The sequence below is a fragment of the Coregonus clupeaformis genome, chromosome 23, assembly GCF_020615455.1.
Source record: "Coregonus clupeaformis isolate EN_2021a chromosome 23, ASM2061545v1, whole genome shotgun sequence".
NCBI lineage: Eukaryota > Metazoa > Chordata > Actinopteri > Salmoniformes > Salmonidae > Coregonus > Coregonus clupeaformis.
This window is the reverse complement of record NC_059214.1, coordinates 25,142,448-25,165,472: the sequence shown is the minus strand read 5'-3', so window position 1 is coordinate 25,165,472 and position 23,025 is coordinate 25,142,448. Positions and strand designations below refer to the sequence as shown.

General features: G+C 45.2%; 1 protein-coding gene across 1 annotated transcript in view; it reads right to left on the bottom strand.

Annotated features, from left to right (window-relative positions):
- Positions 1 to 12,029: 12,029 nt before the first annotated feature.
- The window catches only part of LOC121536715 (rho GTPase-activating protein 15), a 46,935-nt gene continuing 35,939 nt past the window's right edge, over positions 12,030 to 23,025 (bottom strand). Inside the window, exons 12-13 of the mRNA XM_041844168.2 lie at positions 21,009 to 21,114; positions 12,030 to 12,363 (exon numbers count right to left, since the gene is read on the bottom strand). Coding sequence (XP_041700102.1) covers positions 12,180 to 12,363; positions 21,009 to 21,114 — 290 coding nt within the window. The 3' untranslated portion in view covers positions 12,030 to 12,179. The remainder of the gene's footprint in view (positions 12,364 to 21,008; positions 21,115 to 23,025) is intronic.

The window sequence follows — 23,025 nt, the reverse complement described above, 5'->3', positions numbered from 1 at the left end:
CTGTTGAAGATGCACATAATAAACATGTACTGTTGTGCAAACAGTATTAAAGACTGGCTGCATTGGATATTGAGAAAGAAGAGATTGTTTGTTTGAAAATGTGTGAAGATTAGTCTTCAAATTTCACCAAAAGGTAGATGCATTAGGTCACAGGTGGAAGGCTCTCTTTCCTTACTCCTGCGCTGATTGTATAAGGTATTATTACTATGACATTTGAACAGATGTCACCCCTCTGTACAGACCAATTGGGAGAGATGATAGGATAACCAACAGTTATGAAGCTATGAATCACCGCGTGCCTCTGAATGGACAGTTAAAATCATGGCAGAGATTAGGTAATATTGTTACATCTTAGTTTATTCTGTGACAACCATTAGATTGTCCACATCACTCCTACTTTTGTTCCAATATTTACACTGGGATCATCTAGCATCCTTCCGTCAGTGGATTCATTGAGTTATCATTCACTAACACCTGATTTAATATTATCCATAACCATGGACAGGGTTTCATTTCCCTCCTGATTGTGAACAACCCCAACCCTAGCTTCATGTCCACATTCCGCTTCAACCCTAACCCTCAACCACAACCCTAACCCTAGCTCCATGTCCACATCCCGGTTCAACCCTAACCCTATTCTCAACCACAACCCTAACCCTAGCTCCATGTCCACATCTCGCTTCAACCCTAACCCTATTCTCAACCACAACCCTAACCCTAGCTCCATGTCCACATCCCGGTTCAACCCTAACCCTATTCTCAACCACAACCCTAACCCTAGCTCCATGTCCACATCCCGCTTCAACCCTAACCCTATTCTCAACCACAACCCTAACCCTAGCTCCATGTCCACATCCCGCTTCAACCCTAACCCTCAATCCCAACCCTAGCTTCATGTCCATATCTTGGTTCAAGCCTAATCCTAGAATCAATTACAACCCTATTCTGTCTACTTCACATCCACCATTGCTCTACCCATGCCCTCTGTACCATGCTCCTAGTGACTGTAGACTAGCAGGGCAGCCACAACAGACCCAGGTCGCGACCTGACGCCGCCGTAAAGCCCATAACAATCCCTTCCGTCTACCCCGTCGCAAAATGCCACCCCACTATAAAAGGTTTTATAGCAGAGTCCATAAAACACTGAATGCATTAAACCTTTTCATTGGCCTGTTAAGACACGTTGCTTTGAACAGTTGGTGTCGTGTATACTGCATGTGTGTTTCCTGTATGAGTTGTGTGTTCTGAAAGTGTGTGTGTGTTTGATTTGTACATGACTGTTGACCTAGGACTGTGTTACTCAAAACACCCAACTTAAGTCGGATAGAAACATTAATGAAATGTGTTTCTTTGCCCCTCCCTTTATTTTGATAATCTACCATATTTGTTATTAGTTTCTGATAAGAGCAGAATCATTAAATCCCTTTTTATAGCTAGGTATAGCTACAGTATATTTCCAGAGATAGGAAAGTTTTAGGAGTTGACATACAGTCTACTTTGTAATAGGGTAATGAAGGAAAAGGGCTATACAACCTAACCCATGAGAATCAACGTACTGGTACCTCTCACTATGTCTTGGTGTTACATTTGGAGTGTGTTGTCACTCCCTATCCTATCCCCTCCACTCATGCATACAGCCAAGTGAGAATAATTCTCTCCCTGGTAATTAAAGTATTATTTTTGCCACGGGTCAAATAAAGGGAAACAGTTAATTCCTTAATGTGTAGGTCGACTTAATGTGTAGGTCGGCTAGATTGTTGCTGGAGGTTCTGAATGACTAGATTGTGGCCCTGAGCACAGGGCTTCTTCACTCGTCTTAGCCTCACACTGAAATATACTTCCATACATCCATGAACCATGGCAATATCATTTTTCCTCATGTCAAAGGCTAATGCCATTTTTCAAGAAATATCTGACTCCTACAGATAGTTTCCCTATATGACGGACGGTATTATTGTGAATATTAAAATGAGAATTCACATTTTTTGTAAAAATAAACTCTTTAGAGAGATGGAAGACAGAGAAAAATGCTCTGCTATTTGAATTTGAAAGTAAGAAAATGTTGGTTTGCGGCATTTTGAAACTGGTGGATTATCAACAAAGAACAGCAACATTAATTTCACGCATCAGGAGAAAGCCTGGTTCCGTCCTCTTGGTTCTGAGGCTGTCTGATTCTAGACTGAAACAACACCTCCAGCATGGAATGACAAACTCAAAGAAAGACAAAAACAAAGACTGGTCTGGGGAAATGTGTTTATGCAAATGTACATGTGCACATGTGGATGTGGATAAGGCAGAACTGTTTTCCTCATGACATCTGATATAGGTTTCTATGTGGAAAAGACCTGTTATTCCACTCTGGAGACTGAGTGAGATGCTGAATAAAGATGTTGATCGTCTCTCCAATGGCTTTATTATAACTGTCATGGTCTTTTGAATTTATTTTATTTCCTACATGCAATCAGTCGGTTATTAATCAGGTATTTTCGGAAACATTGCAGGTTAAAGTGCTAATTATGCAGTAATAACCTATGAATAATAACCACCGTTTTAATACCATTTCATATCAGGCAGTTGTGAATAATGATTAGTGAATTGAATACACTGAACAAAAATATAAACGCAATGTAAAGTTTTGGTCCCGTGTTTAATGAGCTGAAATAAAAGATCCCAGACTTTTTTCCATACGTACAAAAAGCTTTTTATCTCAAATTCTGTGCACAAATGTGTTTACAGCATTTCTCTTTTGCCAAGATAATCCATCCACCTGACAGGTGTGGCATATCAATAAACTGATTAAACAGCATGATCATTACACAGGTGCACCTTGTGCTGGGGACAATAAAAGGCCACTCTAAAATGTGCAGTTTTGTCACACAACACAATGCCAAAGATGTCTCAAGTTTTGAGGGAGTGTGCAATTGGCATGCTGATTGCAACAGAGCTTTTGGCTTGGGGTTATGGTATGGGCAAGCATAAGCTACGGACAACGAACACAATTGCATTTCATCGATGGCAATTTGAATGCACAGAGATACCGTGACGAAATCCTGAAGCACAATGTCATGCCATTCATCCGTTGCCATCACCTCATGTTTCAGCATGATAATGCACGGCCCCATGTCGCAAGGCTCTGTACACAATTCATGGAAGCTGAAAATGTCCAAGTTCTTCCATGGCCTGCGTATTCACCAGACATGTCACCCATTGAGCATGTTTGGGACACTCTGGATCGATGTGTACGACAGCGTGTTCCAGTTCCCGCCAACATCCAGCAATTTCGCACAGACATTGAGGAGGAGTGGGACAACATGCCACAGGCCACAATCAACAGCCTGATCAACTCTATGCGAAGGATATGTGTCGCGCTGCATGAGGCAAATGGTGGTCACACCAGATACTGACTGGTTTTCTGATCCACGCCCCTACCTTGACCAACAGATGCAGGGGCGCAACTTTCACTGGGGACAGGGGGGACATGGCCCCCCCCAGAAATATAATTTTTGTCCCCCCCCCACCCAGATTTATCATTGCATTGTGATACAAAACGCGTATTCGGTGTGCTTTGGGACCATGCAGACGCCTCAGAGCAGTCGGGTAGGCTGTTTTCCGGTTTCAGCCGGCTGGATTTAGGACCACAGAGACACCACAGAGCGTGCATACAGGCTGTTTGAAGGCAAAGCTTCTGAAAGGCTGGTAATAAAGACCAGCACAGGGGAGATGAACAGAGGTAGCTGCTATCTGTGTTGCGCTTTTTCTCAGAATTGTAAAAGCAAGCAGAGCAGAAACTGACTACTCTTTAGTTGACTGATCTAGCTAGCAAGGTAACTACTGTTTGGCAGAAAGAAAAAATATATATATATTCCCAGTGCTGAGCTAGTAGTGTAACTGACATGTTACCTTAGCTAATGTTTCATCCCCCCTCGACTGAACTAAAATGTAAATGTAAGTGAATGAACTACTAGCAGTTAGTTAGCTAGCTAGTAGCTACCACAGCCAGTTCAGCTCTAGCTAGCCTCTAACTATCTGTCAGGTAGCAGTATCTAACAGATGTTGTGTATGGAAATGTTTTGTACCCTTTGCTTTGTCCCGTTTCAACAGAAGTACATTTGATGATGTTCCATTAGTTGGCTAGCAATAGCTAGCTAGCTCGCTAACTTTAGCTATTATTTTTGCCTCAATCACACTAGACCTGAATCAAACGATGAAACCAGCGGCCAAATGATTGAAGACCAATATTCTGATGTCTTTTCAGCGCAATGTGAGTTTTTATTAGTCAGTATAGCAATGTAATGTTATTGAACTGTCAGTTTCCCTAGCTAATTCCCTACTTTTCACTGTAACACGGTATAAACAGCTATACATGCTTCACTGTCATGGTGCACAGTCATTACACAACACTATGCTCATCATGTCTTAGCAGGATCAGATGATGACAGGTGTCCATGCAGGGGCAGACAGCCAGGGAAGACCAGTCTACATAGCTCAGGTGAATTTTGCAGTATATTATAACAATCAGTGAATGGATACAAAGTTCCATCTTGAGTTGATGGGTAGGCTACAGTCTGGGATCTGTGAATAATGGTCATTTTCATTGTTGAACCATTGATTCTATTCATGGATAATATAATTTATACCAATGTCATTCTTTGTCATGGCTCATCTGAGCAGGATCAGATGGTGACAGGGGACTCATCAGGGTCAGGCAACCAGGGAAGACCAGTCTGTGACAGAGCTGAGGTGAATTTTTGCAGATATAACACTTTATTTTCTCTGTACAGCAAACACGGGACAAGCAAGAAGCTTCAAAGATTGAAACTATTTTAAGGCCTTCCGACAAACCTCTAAAGTTGATTTCCAAACTGTATCAAGGGTTGATGGAGGCTTTTCCCGATGACACAAAACATGTGAAACAAAAATGTAAGGAAGACCAGGGAGACGCTATTGATTTTGATGAATGGATACATATGTTAGAATGCCCTGTCATGTTCATATAATCTCAGACATAAATTACTGCAGTTGAAGACCATCCATAGAACGTACTATATGCCAGTGAAACTGAATACCACGCACACAGAAATGTAATTATTCTGCTGGAGGTGTAAAACACAAAAGGGGACATATTTGCATGTTAAGGTTAAGGTCTTGTGAAGGCTGGATGAATTCTGGCAAAGAGTATGTTATTTTATCTCAGCATGTCTACAGATTCTCCATTCTCCCTGTTTTTGTTTGCTTGGAAATGTTGATACTGGAAACTGTTATCAGAAGAAATGGTAGTGGTTAAGAGCGTTGTGCCAGTAACCGAGAGGTCGCTGGTTCTAATCCCCGAGCCGACTAGGTGAAAAATCTGTCGCTGTGCCCTTGAGCAAGGCACTTAACCCTAATTGCTCCTGTAAGTCGCTCTGGATAAGAGCGTCTGCTAAATGACTAAAATGTAAATGTAATGTGTAACCTAGCATTTATAGCGGCTAAGAAATGCATTGCCATTAATTGGAAGGTTGGTTATCCTCCCACAATGGATGGAAGAAATGTCAAGTTATGAATCACTAGATTTGATTTATTACAAGACTAAAGGTATACTGTGCAACTTTCATAAGGTCTGGATGCCTTATATGGAATACAGTACGACAAAAGGAGTCTGTATTTAAAACATGCCCACGTCAGGGGAGATACCCATTTAGGCAATACCTAGCTGCTGGGCTGCTCAGTCCTGGCCCTGGGGGTCTGCCTACTGTTGGTTGACACTCTGGTCCTGGCCTAACACACCTGAAACCAACAATGAATGTGTCACTAAGATCCTAAAGCCGAGTGGGGTGTGTTGGGTTGAGGCGCTGCAGGGCCGTGGACCCCTAGGGACAGGACGGGGTGACCCAGCTATATTGTGTGCAAGTAAAAAGAGCTCTACAGTATTATTATGCCTATGATATTAATTATATGGAGGGTGTACGGTTAATGTATGTGTGTTTTTATAAAACGTTTGTTTTCCAAACCTTTCCTTGAGACATAAAACAAAAAGATGGGAAGGAAGTTGTGCTGGGGAGAGAATTTAGTTATTGACTAGACTGGTTGGGGTTGGGCGTGCAGGCAGCTCTGTCTGGCTGAAATGTTATATAGAGGATGTCTGAATAAAGACAATCAAAAGTCTTTGTACTCCATTTGTAAGAGTTGTTCCTTTGTTAGGCTATTGGTTAAAGGTGCAACACAATATTGATTATTGAATTATCATTGATCTAGTTCAGTCTTATCAATCACTTAAACATATTTAATAATGATCTCTTACCTAGCTTGATGACTGGGCATTTTTGCTTGTTTTATGTTGTTCTAAATAGAGACGGCTAGAAGGGCCATGGGTCTTATTAGATTGTGTAGAAATGCAGGAAATGAGCTTTAGATGCCCCCAAAAGTGACCCCTAGACACCCCACCAAGTTACAGTGAGGGAAAAAAGTATTTGATCCCCTGCTGATTTTGTACATTTGCCCACTGACAAAGAAATGACCAGTCTATAATTTGAATGGTAGGTTTATTTGAACAGTGAGAGACAGAATAACAACAACAAAAATCCAGAAAAACGCATGTCAAAAATGTTATAAATTGATTTGCATTTTAATGAGGGAAATAAGTATTTGACCCATCTGCAAGGCAAAAACCCTTGTTGGCAATCACAGAGGTCAGACGTTTCTTGTAGTTGGCCAACAGGTTTGCACACATCTCAGGAGGGATTTTGTCCCACTCCTCTTTGCAGATCTTCTCCAAGTCATTAAGGTTTCGAGGCTGACGTTTGGCAACTCGAACCTTCAGCTCCCTCCACAGATTTTCTATGGGATTAAGGTCTGGAGACTGGCTAGGCCACTCCTGGACCTTAATGTGTTTCTTCTTGAGCCACTCCTTTGTTGCCTTGGCTGTGTGTTTTGGGTCATTGTCATGCTGGAATACCCATCCACAACCCATGTTCAATGCCCTGGCTGAGGGAAGGAGGTTCTCACCCAAGATTTGACAGTACATGGCCCCGTCCATCGTCCCTTTGATGCGGTGAAGTTATCCTGTCCCCTTAGCAGAAAAAGACCCCCAAAGCATTATGTTTCCCCCTCCATGTTTGACGGTGGGGATGGTGTTCTTGGGGTCATAGGCAGCATTCCTCCTCCTCCAAACACGGCGAGTTGAGTTGATGCCAAAGAGCTCGATTTTGGTCTCATCTGACCACAACACTTTCACCCAGTTCTCCTCTGAATCATTCAGATGTTCATTGGCAAACTTCAGACGGGCATGTATATGTGCTTTCTTGAGCAGGGGGACCTTGCGGGCGCTGCAGGATTTCAGTCCTTCACGGCGTACTGTGTTACCAATTGTTTTCTTGGTGACTATGGTCCCAGCTGCCTTGAGATCATTGACAAGATCCTCCCATGTAGTTCTGGGCTAATTTCCCCACCGTTCTCATGATCATTGCAACTCCACGAGGTGAGATCTTGCATGGAGCCCCAGGCCGAGGGAGATTGACAGTTATTTTGTGTTTCTTCCATTTGCAAATAATCGCACCAACTGTTGTCACCTTCTCACCAAGCTGCTTGGCGATGGTCTTGTAGCCCATTCCAGCCTTGTGTAGGTCTACAATCTTGTCGCTGACATTCTTGGAGAGCTCTTTGGTCTTGGCCATGGTGGAGAGTTTGGAATCTGATTGATTGATTGCTTCTGTGGACAGGTGTCTTTTATACAGGTAACAAACTGAGATTAGGAGCACTCCCTTTAAGAGTGTGCTCCTAATCTCAGCTCGTTACCTGTATAAAAGACACCTGGGAGCCAGAAATCTTTCTGATTGAGAGGGAGTCAAATACTTATTTCCCTCATTAAAATGCAAATCAATTTTTAACATTTTTGACATGTGTTTTTCTGGATTTTGTTGTTGTTATTCTGTCTCTCACTGTTCAAATAAACCTACCATTAAAATTATAGACTGATCATTTCTTTGTCAGTGGGCAAACGTACAAAATCAGCAGGGGATCAAATACTTGTTTCCCTCACTGTATGTCCCCTCCACTTCTAAAACCAAAGTTGCGCCCCTGAACAGATTCAGATCTGTATTCCAAGTAATGCGAAATCTATAGATTAAGGCCTAATGAATTTATTCCAATTGACTGATTTCCTTATATGAACTGTAAAAGGGAAAATCTTTGAAATTGTTGCATGTTGCGTTTATATGTGTAGGCCTATCAGAGGACTTCTGCGACTGTCACAGAAATGTAGGGAGTTATTTAAAAATGCAACACTTGAGGAAAGAAAATACATTTTTAAATAAAGGCCAGCCTCAATTTTCCATGAGGCTTCCGATGAGCCCGTCCCAGGAGAGGCAGCATTAAAGGTACAGTAATTAACAGAGCCCGGCTAGCTCTGATGAGTCCACATGAGCTTTTTACCGTTGCCATATGGGCCATTTAATTTCTCTGTGACGGTGTTCCCTGATAGAAAATGTTTAAAGGGGGAGGAATGGAAAAAGGAGTTTGTCCTCAAGTGACACAGTCATATGCTATCAATATGCTGCCATGTTCTTTTGGAGCTGGGGTTGTGTTTTAATGGGCCTGGTGGTTAGAACGTGGCATGCGTTTCACAGGGACACTATATTGTTATGCCTCCATTTCTTCTTTTAAAGGAGGATTTTTTATTTTTTACTAAAGAAGGCAGACGTCCGTTGCCATGAAGCTCTTCCAAAAAGGAACAAAGAGGGGGGCTATTCCAAAACAGAGTGGTCGACAGTTATTATATGAAATCACCACACACAGAGAGGCTTGGCTGGGAGAAGGAAAACAAACCGGCCACATTCCCCCTGTACTGTAGCCTACTCTGACTCACATCTTGGTTATGGATCGGACAGAGGGGTCCCAAGCTGAAAGCAGTGTCATATGGCAGCATTGTCATTCTTCTGTAACCGCTCCCTTATTCTCAGACCACTCTGCAGTTAACCCTGCTCCTATTATTTATACTGACCTATTTACATTATATATTTATGTTCTCAATTACTTTAAGCATATCCTTCCTACTCTCCGTCCAACACTTTGACAACCACTTTTAACAAAACAAGCAAATGGATGAAACATTCCCATGCAGCAAAAACTTGGTTTCTTGGATCCAAGACCGCATTCATGTTTTTTGTCAAAAGTTGTGTAGAGAGTGAAATGTGGCACTGAAAGCATTGGTGGCCTGCCGGGCTCGTTTGGTCTTCGAAAGTGTCTCTGCGTGCCAGGAGGGAGGTCACCCAAAGCTGGAGCTCGTTCTGTCTTTTATTCCCGTGGAGATTTAGTGAAACACAACCACAAAGCTAGTTTAAGTATGTCACTCTCCCATCGCTCTCCCAGTTCTCTGCCAAGGCATGAGACATCTGATTTAGAGAATAATGAAATGCAGAAAAATGGCTTTCCCATAATTAGACTTTCTCTTATCTCTGCTGAGCTCTGTAGAAAAAATAGCAAATTCCATAATGGCAGAGTCTTTGCATTGGCTTTTAAAAAGTGTATAAACAGAAACTTCTGTTAGGGAGTATGAAAGCAGTATGCTGATTTGAAACTGATGTGAATGCTGTTGTACAGTACCACACAGCTACAATTGTATCTCTGTGGATTATTTGTACACTCAATCCATATGGAGATATGCTGACTGAGAAACGCATTCTGACAGTATTTACACATCACGTTTCTCCTCAACAAATACAATAGTTGGTTGGTAGCCTACCAGAAGATGCAGTGATCTTGATTTAACTTGGAACATTTTGATTTGATGTGTATTTGTCATAATAGACAGGGCTCCTGTGGCTGCAGCCTTATCTCTACATGGTCTTCCTCAAATAAGCTCTACAGGGAACTTATTAGTATATCCACAACATATCTTCCACCCAGCTCTATAGTGCTGTTGGGGAGTATGAAAGCAATTGGGAAATGGTACCTTATTACCTTTCAAACGACTCTAAACCTACTGGGAGTAAGACTAATGAATTATTTGATACAGGTTCTTTTGACATACTTTGACTTTCAAAGTGGCTTTAAAGTGGCAGCTTCAGAGTGGAAGCTCTTTGGACTAGTAGTCTATGATACTATATGCTACAGATGCTGTAAGTGGTTGGTGCTTGAGGGTGTGTCTGGACCATCCCAAATGACATAGATCCATTAGTCCTTCTGGTATAATGATATTGATTTAGAACACCTGGACAGGAGCTGTTGTTATTGGTGCAGTATTGCAGAGTTGTCATCATACTGATATTTAGACATCGTAAAATGGATGACCTCATTGACAAAAATGTGTGTACACAGTCTATTGCTTTCTTGGGGTTTCTGCATCCACAACGAAGACAAACTATTTTCCTTGAGGGCAAGTCTGCAGTGTTGGTAAACCTGCGACTCCTGCTGTATCTTAAAAGACAAGTGACTCCTGCTCCATCCGAAAAGACAAAAATAGCACACAACACAACAAAGCTTTGCTCCCAAAGATCAAATGCTTAGAGCAGACAGGGAGTGTGTTTCATGTGGTCTATAGGCATATAAGTAGGAGTGGAGCAGCTGTGATCTGATAGTGATGGAGAACACCTTGTCTGAGTGACACTGCCCTGGCCTCTAGTGACCAGCAGAGGGCGCTGCTTTCACCCCACCCTCCCTCTGGTCTGACGTAGAACAATGAAGAAGTGGCGCTGCTGACCAGCTTTGGATCGGTCAAAAAGCCTAAACAAAGTCTTATCCTAGATTAAAGCTTTTACTCGATCCTCATCAAACATTCAGGAAGTAGATTCACTATTGAATTAAATGATCTGAAACAGATTCATATACATTAACCTAACAGGACTTGCAGAAGAATCGATGTGGACAATATCCATGATATCAAACAGGACTTGCAGAAGGATCGATGTGCACAATATCCATGATAGAGGTCAATACACCCACAAATAATCTGTTGTGATTCTCTTGTCATGAATCTCTCAGGTGTTTTAGATCCCTGTAACTTCTTACAGTGCTGTACAGAAAGTGACGTGTACAGTATTGGACATGATGGCAACTTTAAAAGTGACACATTTAACTGGCATTACAAACGTTTAGATTAGGGAGCCTGTTTTAATTGCGGTCGTGCTTTGAGGATCAGGGCTGTGTAATAGGAGCTGACAGACGTATGATATGAGTCCTGTGATCACTATTAGACTACAAAGGCTGTGGCTGCTCCTCTCTGCTCTGCTCGCCCTCCCATTCATTTACACTGTGATTGACTGTTTTATTTCAGGAACAGCTCTATTAGGTATATTTCGATGAGTGGTCATTCTTCAGAGAAAATAATTAAAAGTAATCATCTCATCCGGGTTGTCTCTCTCTCTCTCTCTCTCTCTGTGTTACTGTGTGTGTGTAAGCTACTCTGATCACTCAGTATGCATGTTCCATCTTTGTGTTTGTCTAACCCCTAAAACAGACATTTGCAATTGGAGGAGAAAGGGAGACTTTTTCCAATGTACTTGTGGTTTCATACAATGCATATGATACAACCAAACTCAGTGCTCATATTCAAAGGATTCCTTTTAATTTCCAAGTGTGTCTGAGACAGGCCCCATTTGCATAGAAAATGGTAACGGATACTCACAGTCGGCTGCATACTCTGTTTGGAGTTGGTGTTCAGGATGATGCTCATTCACAGACTTGAATAAAGACAGATTTGAATGCATCACACAGGCACACGTACACACAGATAACATAGCATCATTACTTTTGTCCATTCTTCTTTCATGATACTGTAGCTATGCAGTATAAGGCAATGGAAGAGCCAGACCACAAAATAAGCTATTTACTAGTATGCATTCACTATAGTACAATTCAGAAATCACAGTTTGGGTGCTGGGTTCAAAAAGTGTAACTATCAAATACAATAACAATATAGTAAAATATAAACGCTATCCCCTTTTTAAGCAGGTAGCTTAGTGGTTAAGAGCGTTGTGCCAGTAACCGAAAGGTCGCTGGTTCTAATCCCCGAGCCGACTAGGTGAAAAATCTGTCGATGTGCCCTTGAGCAAGGCACTTAACCCTAATTGCTCCTGTAAGTCGCTCTGGATAAGAGCGTCTGCTAAATGACTAAAATGTAAATGTAACTAGCTCCAAGCTTTAGGCACAATAAGTCCTCTTGTCTGTTCATGAATCCATCCATTGCTGTACATAAAATGCCCTTATCACTTCTTCTCCAGGCCGAAGATCTCTTGGCTCTCAATGAGGATGAACTCCACTATCTGGTTCTGATATACCATGTTGACCGCCATGTTCCCACAGTCCAGCTCAGGCCACATGAGTGTCGGACCAAACACGATGCTGATGCCTTGGGTCGACATCAGGTTCTTCCGCGAACACGTCAGAATCCTGCAGAGAGATAAGGGTTAAATTATCTGGGAAAATAAGAGAGAGCTTGGATTTAGATGGTTGAGCTTGAAACAATGGATATAAATGAATAAAAAGTCACGAAACAAGGTTTTTCAAGTCAACATCAATGATCATCACAAAAAGAGACATCTCATTGCCACTGGAAAATGGTGGATCATTTCTGCACACATTCAGTAGATTTGTTAGCAAGGCCGATTTTTACCCTTGAATGGCCCCTGTTGAAAACATCTCTTATTTCAGTATTGGTAACTCAGTATATCATTTGTGCACGCAGCTTTGTGTACTCAAAGATCCAGGTTCAGCCACAACTAAACCGCTCACTTCATGCCACACATTCAGCACCGGCAGTCAACTGCGGAACATCTATTGACTCTACTGTATCTGAATAGGGAAAGTTACAAAATAAATCTGGATGGAGTTTCAGGGCAGAGAGGAGGTCTGGAGAAGGCTTGGGGACTGGATAAAACAGGGGCAGGAAATTAAGAAGCACATGCAACTCTTGTATATTACAGACATGCTGTAGGATTCTATGCCGCAATGAGATTATATTCTCTACTGTACGATCTGCAGTGACCTGCTTTTGTTTCACTGTACAGATTGCCTCGCCTTCTTCCTTTGTCATAATCCATTAGAAATATATTCCATTCTCTTCACATGAGCAGTACGCTACGCAGGGTGTATGAGGACTCAGTGGTTGTACTTTCTGGGGGAAAGCACAGAGAACGTGATACAGGGAGGCTTTTAGAGAAGTATTCTTCCTGAGCTGAGGCTTGGCTGTGCGACAAAGGCCCAGGCAGGGGGACCCACTCCGCTCCAGTCTCTACTCCCTCCGTGGAGGAGGCTGCCGCCCACAGGCATCCGGGCACGTTATGGAGTGAGGCCTGGAACAGGATGGAAGGGCTGTGGCGTGGGGCGCATTTCCAAGCTGTCAGTGGGCTCTTGACGGAGCGTTCTGAGGTGGGATGGGTCCCTCCGTGCCCAAAACGGATCCACACAGGGCCTCTCAGCAGATAATTGCATCCAAAAGGTATTGTCAGGGTGCCAGGCCTAGGCACTGCAGCGCTGCGGCGTCTGAAGCTGGTCTTTTGGAAAGCCCTAAGTGATGTTATCTATGGCTTACATGTCAGAAAACAAAAAGCAGTCTGTATATTGTCCAGCCTCACACTGTCATTGCCTAGATGTAATGCACATGTATTGTAAGAAAACACACACTAGAATCCTCTGACCTTTTTCCCAGTTGTATGGAGTTAGGATTCTTTGTGACAACTACCATAATAGTTCAGTCAATCTAGCTGTTGTAAAGTATTGGTCTTCACAAAGTTTGCTGCTTCAGTGTTTTTAGATATTTTTGTCAGATGTTACTATGGTATACTGAAGTATAATTACAAGCATTCCATAAGTGTCAAAAGCTTTTATTGACAATTACATTAAGTTTATGCAAAGAATCAATATTTGCAGTGTTGACCCTTCTTTTTCAAGACCTCTGCAATCAGCCCTGGCATGCTGTCAATTAACTTCTGGGCCACATCCTGACTGATGGCAGCCCATTCTTGTCAGAATTTGTGGGTTTTTGTTTGTCCACCCACCTCTTGAGGATTGACCACAAGTTCTCAATGTGATTAAGGTCTGGGGAGTTTCCTGGCCATGGACCCAAAATTTCGATGTTTTGTTCCCCGAGCCACTTAGTTATCACTTTTGCCTTATGGCAAGGTGCTCATGCTGGAAAAGGCATTGTTCGTCACTAAACTGTTCTTGGATGGTTGGGAGAAGTTGCTCTCTGAGGATGTGTTGGTACCATTCTTTATTCATGGCTGTATTCTTAGGCAAAATGATGAGTGAGCCCACTCCCTTGGCTGAGAAGCAACCCCACACATGAATGGTCTCAGGATGCTTTACTGTTGGCATGACACAGGACTGATGGTAGCGCTCACCTTGTCTTCTCTAGACAAGCTTTTTTCCGGATGCTCCAAACAATCGGAAAGGGGATTCATCAGAGAAAATAACTTTACCCAAGTCCTCAGCAGTCCAATCCCTGTACCTTTTGCAGAATATCAGTTTGTCCCTGATGTTTTTCCTGGAGAGAAGTGGCTTCCTCGCTGCCCTTCTTGACAGCAGGCCATCCTCCAAAAGTCTTCGCCTCACTGTGCGTGCAGATGCACTCACACCTGCCTGCTGCCATTCCTGAGCAAGCTCTGCACTGGTGTACTAGCAGCAATATCCTTGCCTGTGAAGCCCTTTTTGTGCAAAGCAATGATGACAGCATGTGTTTCCTTGCAGCTAACCATGGTTAACAGAGGAAGAACAATGATTTCAAGCACCACCCTCCAGTCTGTTATTCTAACTCAATCAGCATGACAGAGTGATCTCCAGCCTTGTCCTCGTCAACACTCTCACCTGTGTTAACGAGAGAATCACTGACATGATGTCAGCTGGTCCTTTTGTGGCAGGGCTGAAATGCAGTGGAAATGTTTTTGGGGGATTAAGTTCATTTTCATGGCAAAGAGGGACTTTGCAATTAATCTGATCACTCTTCATAACATTCTGGAGTATATGCATATTGCCATCATAAAAACTGAGGCAGCAGACTTTGTGAAAATTAATATTTGTGTCATTCTCAAAACTTTTGACCACGACTGTACAGGTATGCAAGAGCGCAATCAGGATAGACATTTAAGACGGACTGACATTCACATTAGGGATAGTCTGTCTAAACAGCTGATTTCAGTGTTACAGTATATGTCAATAAAAAATGTTTCTGGAAAGGTCACGATCAGGCTGTATCTCTCACCAATGGAAATATGCCTCTAAATCGTTAATCATGTGGGATGGTCAACATCTTGCTCTGCCATATGTCATTATAATATCGACCCGGCTTGTACATGCCATGCATATTTCTCAAGCTCATTACTAAAAGAAAGGCATGATGATGATCCAACCTGACATAATCGTTATGAATAATTATCCTCATCTCACTTTAAGCCAATAAATTATATTTTCCATAAAATATGCTATCATGCTACGTGTCAGAGCGAATCTGTATCAATGTACTGTGGTAGTTTATGTATAGTAATAATGCAATAGTGGTAGCTTTTGCAAAACCAATGTAGCAAGTACTGAACAGTGTCTCCCTGTGCCATAATGCTAGTAAGGCAAAGAACACTGATGTCTTGGAAGGAACTATATTGTGAAAAAAGTGCCATAATTGATTCCATACTAGAGCACTTACGTTCACAGGTGGGAGTGTAATTGCAGGAAGTTAAATTCACTGCCACCTATTTATCGGTGCTAGCAAAGCAGAATTAGAGATTTACTGTCACCGCATGCATGTGCTGTAAGAGTCTGGTAAAATATATAATTTAGGGGATGATTGGGAAAAACAGAGTTTACTGAAAGCCTGTACTTGAGGTGGACAATATGATGTGCACGTGCTTTTTATTTTATTTGACCTTGTAAATATAGTTTTATTCACCTGGTAAATACAGTCTATCCATGCATTTCACATTACTGTAGGTTGAGCTACTCTGTGTTTGCATGCATTGATGTCCATGTGACTAAGTGTTTTGGAGTGTGTCTTAGAGTGAAACCTGATTAAAATGTGTACACGCTATAATTTCCTATTTATGTCTGCAATTAACCTCAGCCCTGTGCCTGTGTACAGTGCATCACTGTTCTCTGCCTGTCTGACCATCAGCGTTTTAACTTAATTAGAACACTGAGATGATCTAAGGGTCTGGATTACCATGCCTAATGGTTCACTAATGATCTCAAATAAGGCAACTAAATTATTAAAGTAATTCCACTGTATATTATTATTATTAATTATTAAAGTAATTCCACTGTATATTCACAGAAGGAATACATCACCTTACTAAGTTCTCAGGATCATTCTGCCTCTGCACAATGGAGACTGGTATAACAGTGTTAATATGCTGACACTAGCTACTCCTCATCTCCTCTTCCTCTGACTACAAACGACAACTGCTACTACCTCTACCACTAGCTATACCTACAGAAAACGAAATCACACTTCAAATACTGCACACCCAAACGTGCATGCAATGACTAGTCACCAACGCCCTGGCATAGTGTTTCCAAAAAGCCGTGGTGGCATGCACAGCTCATATCAGCAATGTCCATCCTACCCTACCCAGAGAGGTGACCAGAGGGGACTCATGATTTGATCTGACGAATCATTGATGTCTCCTACATGAGCTGACGTGCACGGCCCAAGATGCCAATGGTAATTAATTAGCATCTAGTTTCTCCAGGCGGGGCATGACAGGAAATGGGAGCTGGACCATGATTGGGTCCCCTCCTTCTTCTCCACCACCTCCTCCTCCCCGCCTTCCCTCCTCCTCGCCTGGAAGGCTCCTCCTAATTGGGTCAGGATCACTGACTCCTTCAGGATCATGGGACAGATAATACATTGAGGTGGGGATGGGAAGAGAGGGAGGAAGGGCCAGGGAGCCTGAGGAGGTGGGGTGAGGAGGAGAGGGAGGGAGGGCCAGGGAGCCGGAGGAGGTGGGGTGAGGAGGAGAGGGAGGGAGGGCCAGGGAGCCGGAGGAGGTGGGGTGAGGAAGAGAGGGAGGTGGGGTGAGGAGGAGAGGGAGGGAGGACCAGGGAGCCAGAGGAGATGGGGTGAGGAGGGAGGGAGAGGGAGGGAGGGAGAGGGAGGGAGAGGGAGGGAGGGAGAGGGAGGGAGAGGGAGGGAGGAAGGGCCAGGGAGCCGAGGAGGTGGGGTGAGGAGGAGAGGGAGGTGGGGTGAGGAGGAGAGGGAGGGAGGGGCCAGGGAGCCGGAGGAGGTGGGGTGAGGAGGAGAGGGAGGTGGGGGTGAGGAGGAGAGGGAGGAGAGGGAGGGAGGGCCAGGGAGCCGGAGGAGGTGGGGTGAGGAGGGAGGGAGAGGGAGGGAGGAAGAGGGAGGGAGGAAGGGCCAGGGAGCCTGAGGAGGTGGGGTGAGGAGGAGAGGGAGGTGGGGTGAGGAGGAGAGGGAGGGAGGGCCAGGGAGCCGGAGGAGGTGGGGTGAGGAGGAGAGGGAGGTGGGGTGAGGAGGAGAGGGAGGGAGGGCCAGGGAGCCGGAGGAGGTGGGGTGAGGAGGAGAGAGAGGGAGGGCCAGGGAGCCGGGAGGAGGTGGGGTGAGGAGGAGAGGGAGGAGAGGGAGGTGGGGGTGAGGAGGAGAGGGAGGGAGGACCAGGGAGCCAGAGGGAGATGGGGTGAGGAGGGAGGGAGAGGGAGGGAGGAAGAGGGAGGGAGGGAGGAAGAGGGAGGGAGGGAGGAAGGGCCAGGGAGCCTGAGGAGGTGGGGTGAGGAGGAGAGGGAGGTGGGGTGAGGAGGAGAGGGAGGGAGGGAGGGCCAGGGGAGCCGGAGGAGGTGGGGTGAGGAGGAGAGAGAGGGAGGGCCAGGGAGCCGGAGGAGGTGGGGTGAGGAGGAGAGGGAGGTGGGGCGAGGAGGAGAGGGAGGTGGGGTGAGGAGGAGAGGGAGGGAGGGCTAGGGAGCCGGAGGAGAGGGAGGGAGGGCTAGGGAGCCGGAGGAGGTGGGGTGAGGAGGAGAGGGAGGTGAGGAGAGGGAGGTGGGGTGAGGAGGAGAGGGAGGGAGGGAGGGAGGGAGGGCCAGGAGCCGGAGGAGGTGGGGTGAGGAGGAGAGGAGGTGGGGGTGAGGAGGAGAGGGAGGAGAGAGAGGGAGGGCCAGGGAGCCGGAGGAGGTGGGGTGAGGAGGAGAGGGAGGGAGGGAGGGAGGGCCAGGGAGCCAGAGGAGATGGGGTGAGGAGGGAGGGAGAAGGAGGGAGGGAGGGAGAAGGAGGGAGGGAGAGGGAGGGAGGGAGGGAGGGAGAGAGGGCCAGGGAGCCGGAGGAGGTGGGGTGAGGAGGAGAGGGAGGGAGGCCAGGGAGCCGGAGGAGGTGGGGTGAGGAGGAGAGGGAGGGAGGACCAGGGAGCCAGAGGAGATGGGGTGAGGAGGGAGGGAGAGGGAGGGAGAGGGAGGGAGGGAGAGGGAGGGAGAGGGAGGGAGGGAGAGGGAGGGAGGGAGGGCCAGGGAGCCGGAGGAGGTGGGGTGAGGAGGAGAGGGAGGGAGGGCCAGGGAGCCGGAGGAGGTGGGGTGAGGAGGAGAGGGAGGGAGGGCCAGGGAGCCGGAGGAGGTGGGGTGAGGAGGAGAGGGAGGGAGGGCCAGGGAGCCGGAGGAGGTGGGGTGAGGAGGAGAGGGAGGGAGGGAGGGCCAGGGAGCCAGAGGAGGTGGGGTGAGGAGGAGCGGGCGGGAGGGAGGGAGGGAGGGAGGGAGGGAGGGCCAGGAAGCCGGAGGAGGTGGGGTGAGGAGGAGAGGGGATGGGGGGTGGTCTAAGGCTCGGAGGTTGAAACTATAAGTGTCAGTCTCGTAAAGTGAACAGACAGCGCCCCATTTGATCTGAACTAAAAATACCCCATTGGACCAAACATTTGAGTTGAAGTGTTGAAAAGTTTCCAAGCAGAGAGCATCTTCTTGGTGCACTATGGCTAAACAACACTGCATTGGATCATGGCAGTTGAGAGCCAATAATAAGAGCTGTCCTAGACAGACCTATGTCATCCATTCTGGTTCAGCAGCACCCGTTGATTTTTATTCATCTCCTAGCCTTGGCTGTGGCTACCTACCACGCCTATAGAGGTTTTATTTCCACTCTGTAGTAAGGTCAGCAGGAATTTAAAGCCCATGGATTTTTTTTTAAGCCCTTGTGGTAAATGGTACCATGAACAGCAGTGACAAAAACACTTACAAAAAGGAGAATAAATAGAATGGTTAAGTGAAGGTACACTTCAGAGAATCTGGTTTCCTTGACCACATCATCACAATGCAAGTACACAGCTCGATATTGAAGCCAGACCCTATGGATTGAGGGAAAACGGAACACTGGTTCCACACAGGCAGAGAATGAAGCCACAACAAAGCAGTCAGAAAACTTCATAGACTCCTACATTACTGAAGGCACAGCCAACCCAGCCAGGACTGAAATAAAACCGCTTAGTGAAGCCTGGGATCATAAACCACTCTTCCTTCTGGAATAAAAGTTGTTTAATATAGGAGGCAGGGACACACATTCACACACTCCGTCTCCACAGTGCCTTTTTGTAATCTCATTTGATATCCTCGATAAGGCAACATGCACCACGGATAAGCGTTTTTCAGCGTTAACTTCGTACACTCATTATTTTCCTCTAATTGTCTTTAGAAGAATTTCTCAGTGTTCCCCCTCTTTTTCTCCTCTGGCAATCTCAGAGAGAATGTTCTATACACTGTGCCTGTGCGCCCTCCAATGCTGCTCAGCTCTTCGGGGAAAAAAATGCAAATAATAAATAAATAAATCACACATGATCCCAATTTACTGTGGTCTGGTGTGAAATTTAGATTAGGCAAACGCATCTAGCCTATGAGAAATAAAGGGTGGGACTGGAAGTGAACGCGGTATGGCGCGAGACAGAGAGCGAGAAAGAGGGAGAGAAAGAAATAAGTGAATTAGAGCTAAACCACATCAGTAGGTAAGGGTGTGGCAGCCAAAGTCCTGGATCTGGTCCCTAGGGGCCCGTTCTTCTGCCATTCTTTCACATGAGACGTTCTGGCTTGATTATTTGCATGGTGAGAGGGCAGGGAGAAGTCATTTTGTGGTGGGGGCAGACTTGGAGGCACTGCCTGGGATTTACCCTGTCCCCACAATCCCCTCGCAATGAAACCGTGTGAGCAAAACAATGCTTCAGTAACATTACTTCACTCAGTCCATTGACAGTTGTTATGAGGATATTATTCAACATTCTATTATGCAAAGCTGCATATAGGAGCTGCAAAGAAGAGCTGAGAAGGACTGAGAAATAGGATAGAAATGCAGCTGAAATCATTCTTTGAACTAGGTGTGTCATTGCTGAAAGAGAGAGAGGGAGAGCGAGATAGGAAGAGGGAGAGGAGAGTGAGAAGAGGGAGAGAGAGAGAGAGATAAAGAGATAGAGATGTTTTGGGGTGATCTCTGCAGGCGATTCTGCATCGGGATATGAATGGGGGGGTTGGACTTATTGAGGGACCTGGCATTCGAAAGCAAACAGACAAACACACACTCGTCCTCTGCTGCAGCCAAGGGGTATGTTCCAGTTAGGGAGGGGCTCATCAATCTAAAATGAGTCATTTGGCCTCCTGTGTGGGGTGGTAAATATGGAGAAGGGTAAGATGGGATAGAACACCTCTCCTGGGACATGGGTTTAGCCATATGGCCCCTTTGGCCTGGCCAGGACAGTCAGAGTGGACCGGGGCCAGGCAACTTGCACACGCAGGCAGCACTGAGGTCATTTCCCCGTGTCCTGTACACATGGGGCCGGGATGCCACGTTCGGGTGGGGGGAAGGGGGATAGGAGGTTCAAACTTAAGTTTCTACAGAGCTTGATGTTTTAGTGTGACCTCTCCGTCACCCTTTACTGTACGTTTGACCCTCTGTTGTCAATCTGCTTTTTAAAAACACTGGGCTAATAGAAAAAATACTATTTATGAGTTAGTAGTACTACTACTGTAGTACTGTAGCATTTACCTACTGCATTCTACAATGCATTCGAATTCTGGACATTGAATACAACATGTTCTGGCTGTGCTCCAATGACATTAACAGGCTGTGAACTTACTTCTGCAGGTGTCTGAAGAGTACTCTCATGGTGTCCTGGTTGGGTTTAGGGAGCTGAAGTACCAGCTTCTTCATCACCTGCACCTTCTGCTTGCCATCCTTCTTCTCTGTTCAGAAGGAAGATTTGGAGGAATATCGTTAAGAGTGACAACACTATAAAGATTGATTATCCAAATGTAGATGTTTATCTGATTATTCATATTCAATTCAAGAGTTAGTGAGACTTTACTTATACTTTTTTTAATGGATGATCATTATTGTTATTACTGGAAACCATTAGAGCCTTTCTGTTACTGTAACACAACACTTAATGGCTGACCAATTAGCCATCCCAAGGGAACGTCCTAGTCTCCAATGGGGAGTCAGATGGGCCCTTACCCCTAATGCACAAGCCTTATATAGATGGTAAACTGTTTGGCAACATTGTGTCTGACCTATGACCCTTAGAAATTGGTAGCATCCATCATTTTGTGATAGCTGATGGGTAACACTCTTAAGACCGGACCTCCTCTCCCGATAGTGCATGCCTGCAGTACACTGTTCTATGGTAGGTAAGAGGAATACACCAATGAATTCACTCAAACACTGTGCATGTGTTTCAATGGGACTGGTGAGACTTTATTTGATTGTAATCAAACCAAATAGAAACCTAACACTATGGTCAGATCAGTTAGATAATCCCAGGGAGAAAATCCTCGATGATTTAGTCCTCAGGGGCCAGGCCAGGCGGGGACGCCAATACAACCAGCCCAGGGATCAAGCTCCTTTTCCACCCCGAATTCCACCCCAAAACAACTTTGCGTGTTATTAATCTGAACAGATGTTTGCTTTCTGTAATGCTACTCCATTTAGGAACAGTTGGGGAAACATGTGTGAATGTGTATGTTTGTGTTGTTGTATTTGCTAAAGAGGGAGAGAGTGAAAAGTACTTGTAAAATAGTTTTTGTTATAAAACAAGACAAATCCAGTCCTCAATCCCTGATAAATATGACAAGAAACTGCAACACTCAGTAACACATCTATAGTCCAAAAACTGTCCCACCCACTGTGGCACTACAGCCATTCAACACCTCCCATCCATCTGTTGAAACCTGCTACCTGTTTATTTATATCGACATCCTGCTAAAAGGTGACAATAACCTCATGCTTGCTCTATCCTCCCCGTGCTCACTGCTCAGCATGTTTCTCTGACCTCCAGAGGAACCCACAGGTTAGGTTAACACTAATGGCCTAATGGAGTCTCCTCAGCTCTGCCTGTTCTCATTACCCCAGGTTGTTAGCAGACAGTGCCGCAGAGCGAGGCGAGGACAATGTTTGGCCCCCTGTCTGTCGTACCGTGGAGGCTCCCCTTGAGCACGGCCAGAGCAGATGTCAGCATGTACACCGAGCTGGCACAGGCACAGGTGGCAGATGCCCACGTTGGGTGCCAACCCTGCCAGTTGGGCACAGATGGACAAACCCGTTCTGGGAGAGAGAGTAGGGCCCCTGACCTTCTGCTCTAGGTGAGCCTAGCCTGAGCCACGCTCTGCTCTGTGCCGGCCCGGCAGGATGGAATGTGTGGCAGCTTTCCCTGCCCTGCCTGGCGGACAGGCTGTCACTCTGAACAGAGTTTTCCTGTTTAGTTTTTGTCCTCAGTATCAACTATGACTGGAAGTTATCACTGAGATTATCAGAATTGACTAGAGATGACCCACTCTGAAATAGATCAGGCAATATATCTGTTAAGTACAATGCATAACTGTTTATAAGAGGCACCTGCTGCTACACAACTAATCAATAGTAGGCCTCACCCTAAAATATTTAATCTAGTCTACATTACTGGCACAAAGGACATGATTCATTCATTACTTTGCCGTTGGTGGCTGACATATTGGAGATGCCCCTCAGCTCACCATTGTGGACAGATGGCGAGGACAGTGTCATTAATTTAAAGCAGGCTGAAATTCCCTGTTATGATTATAGCATCTACATTTGCTGATTCACTCCAATGTACCACACACTGAAACATACAACCTGAC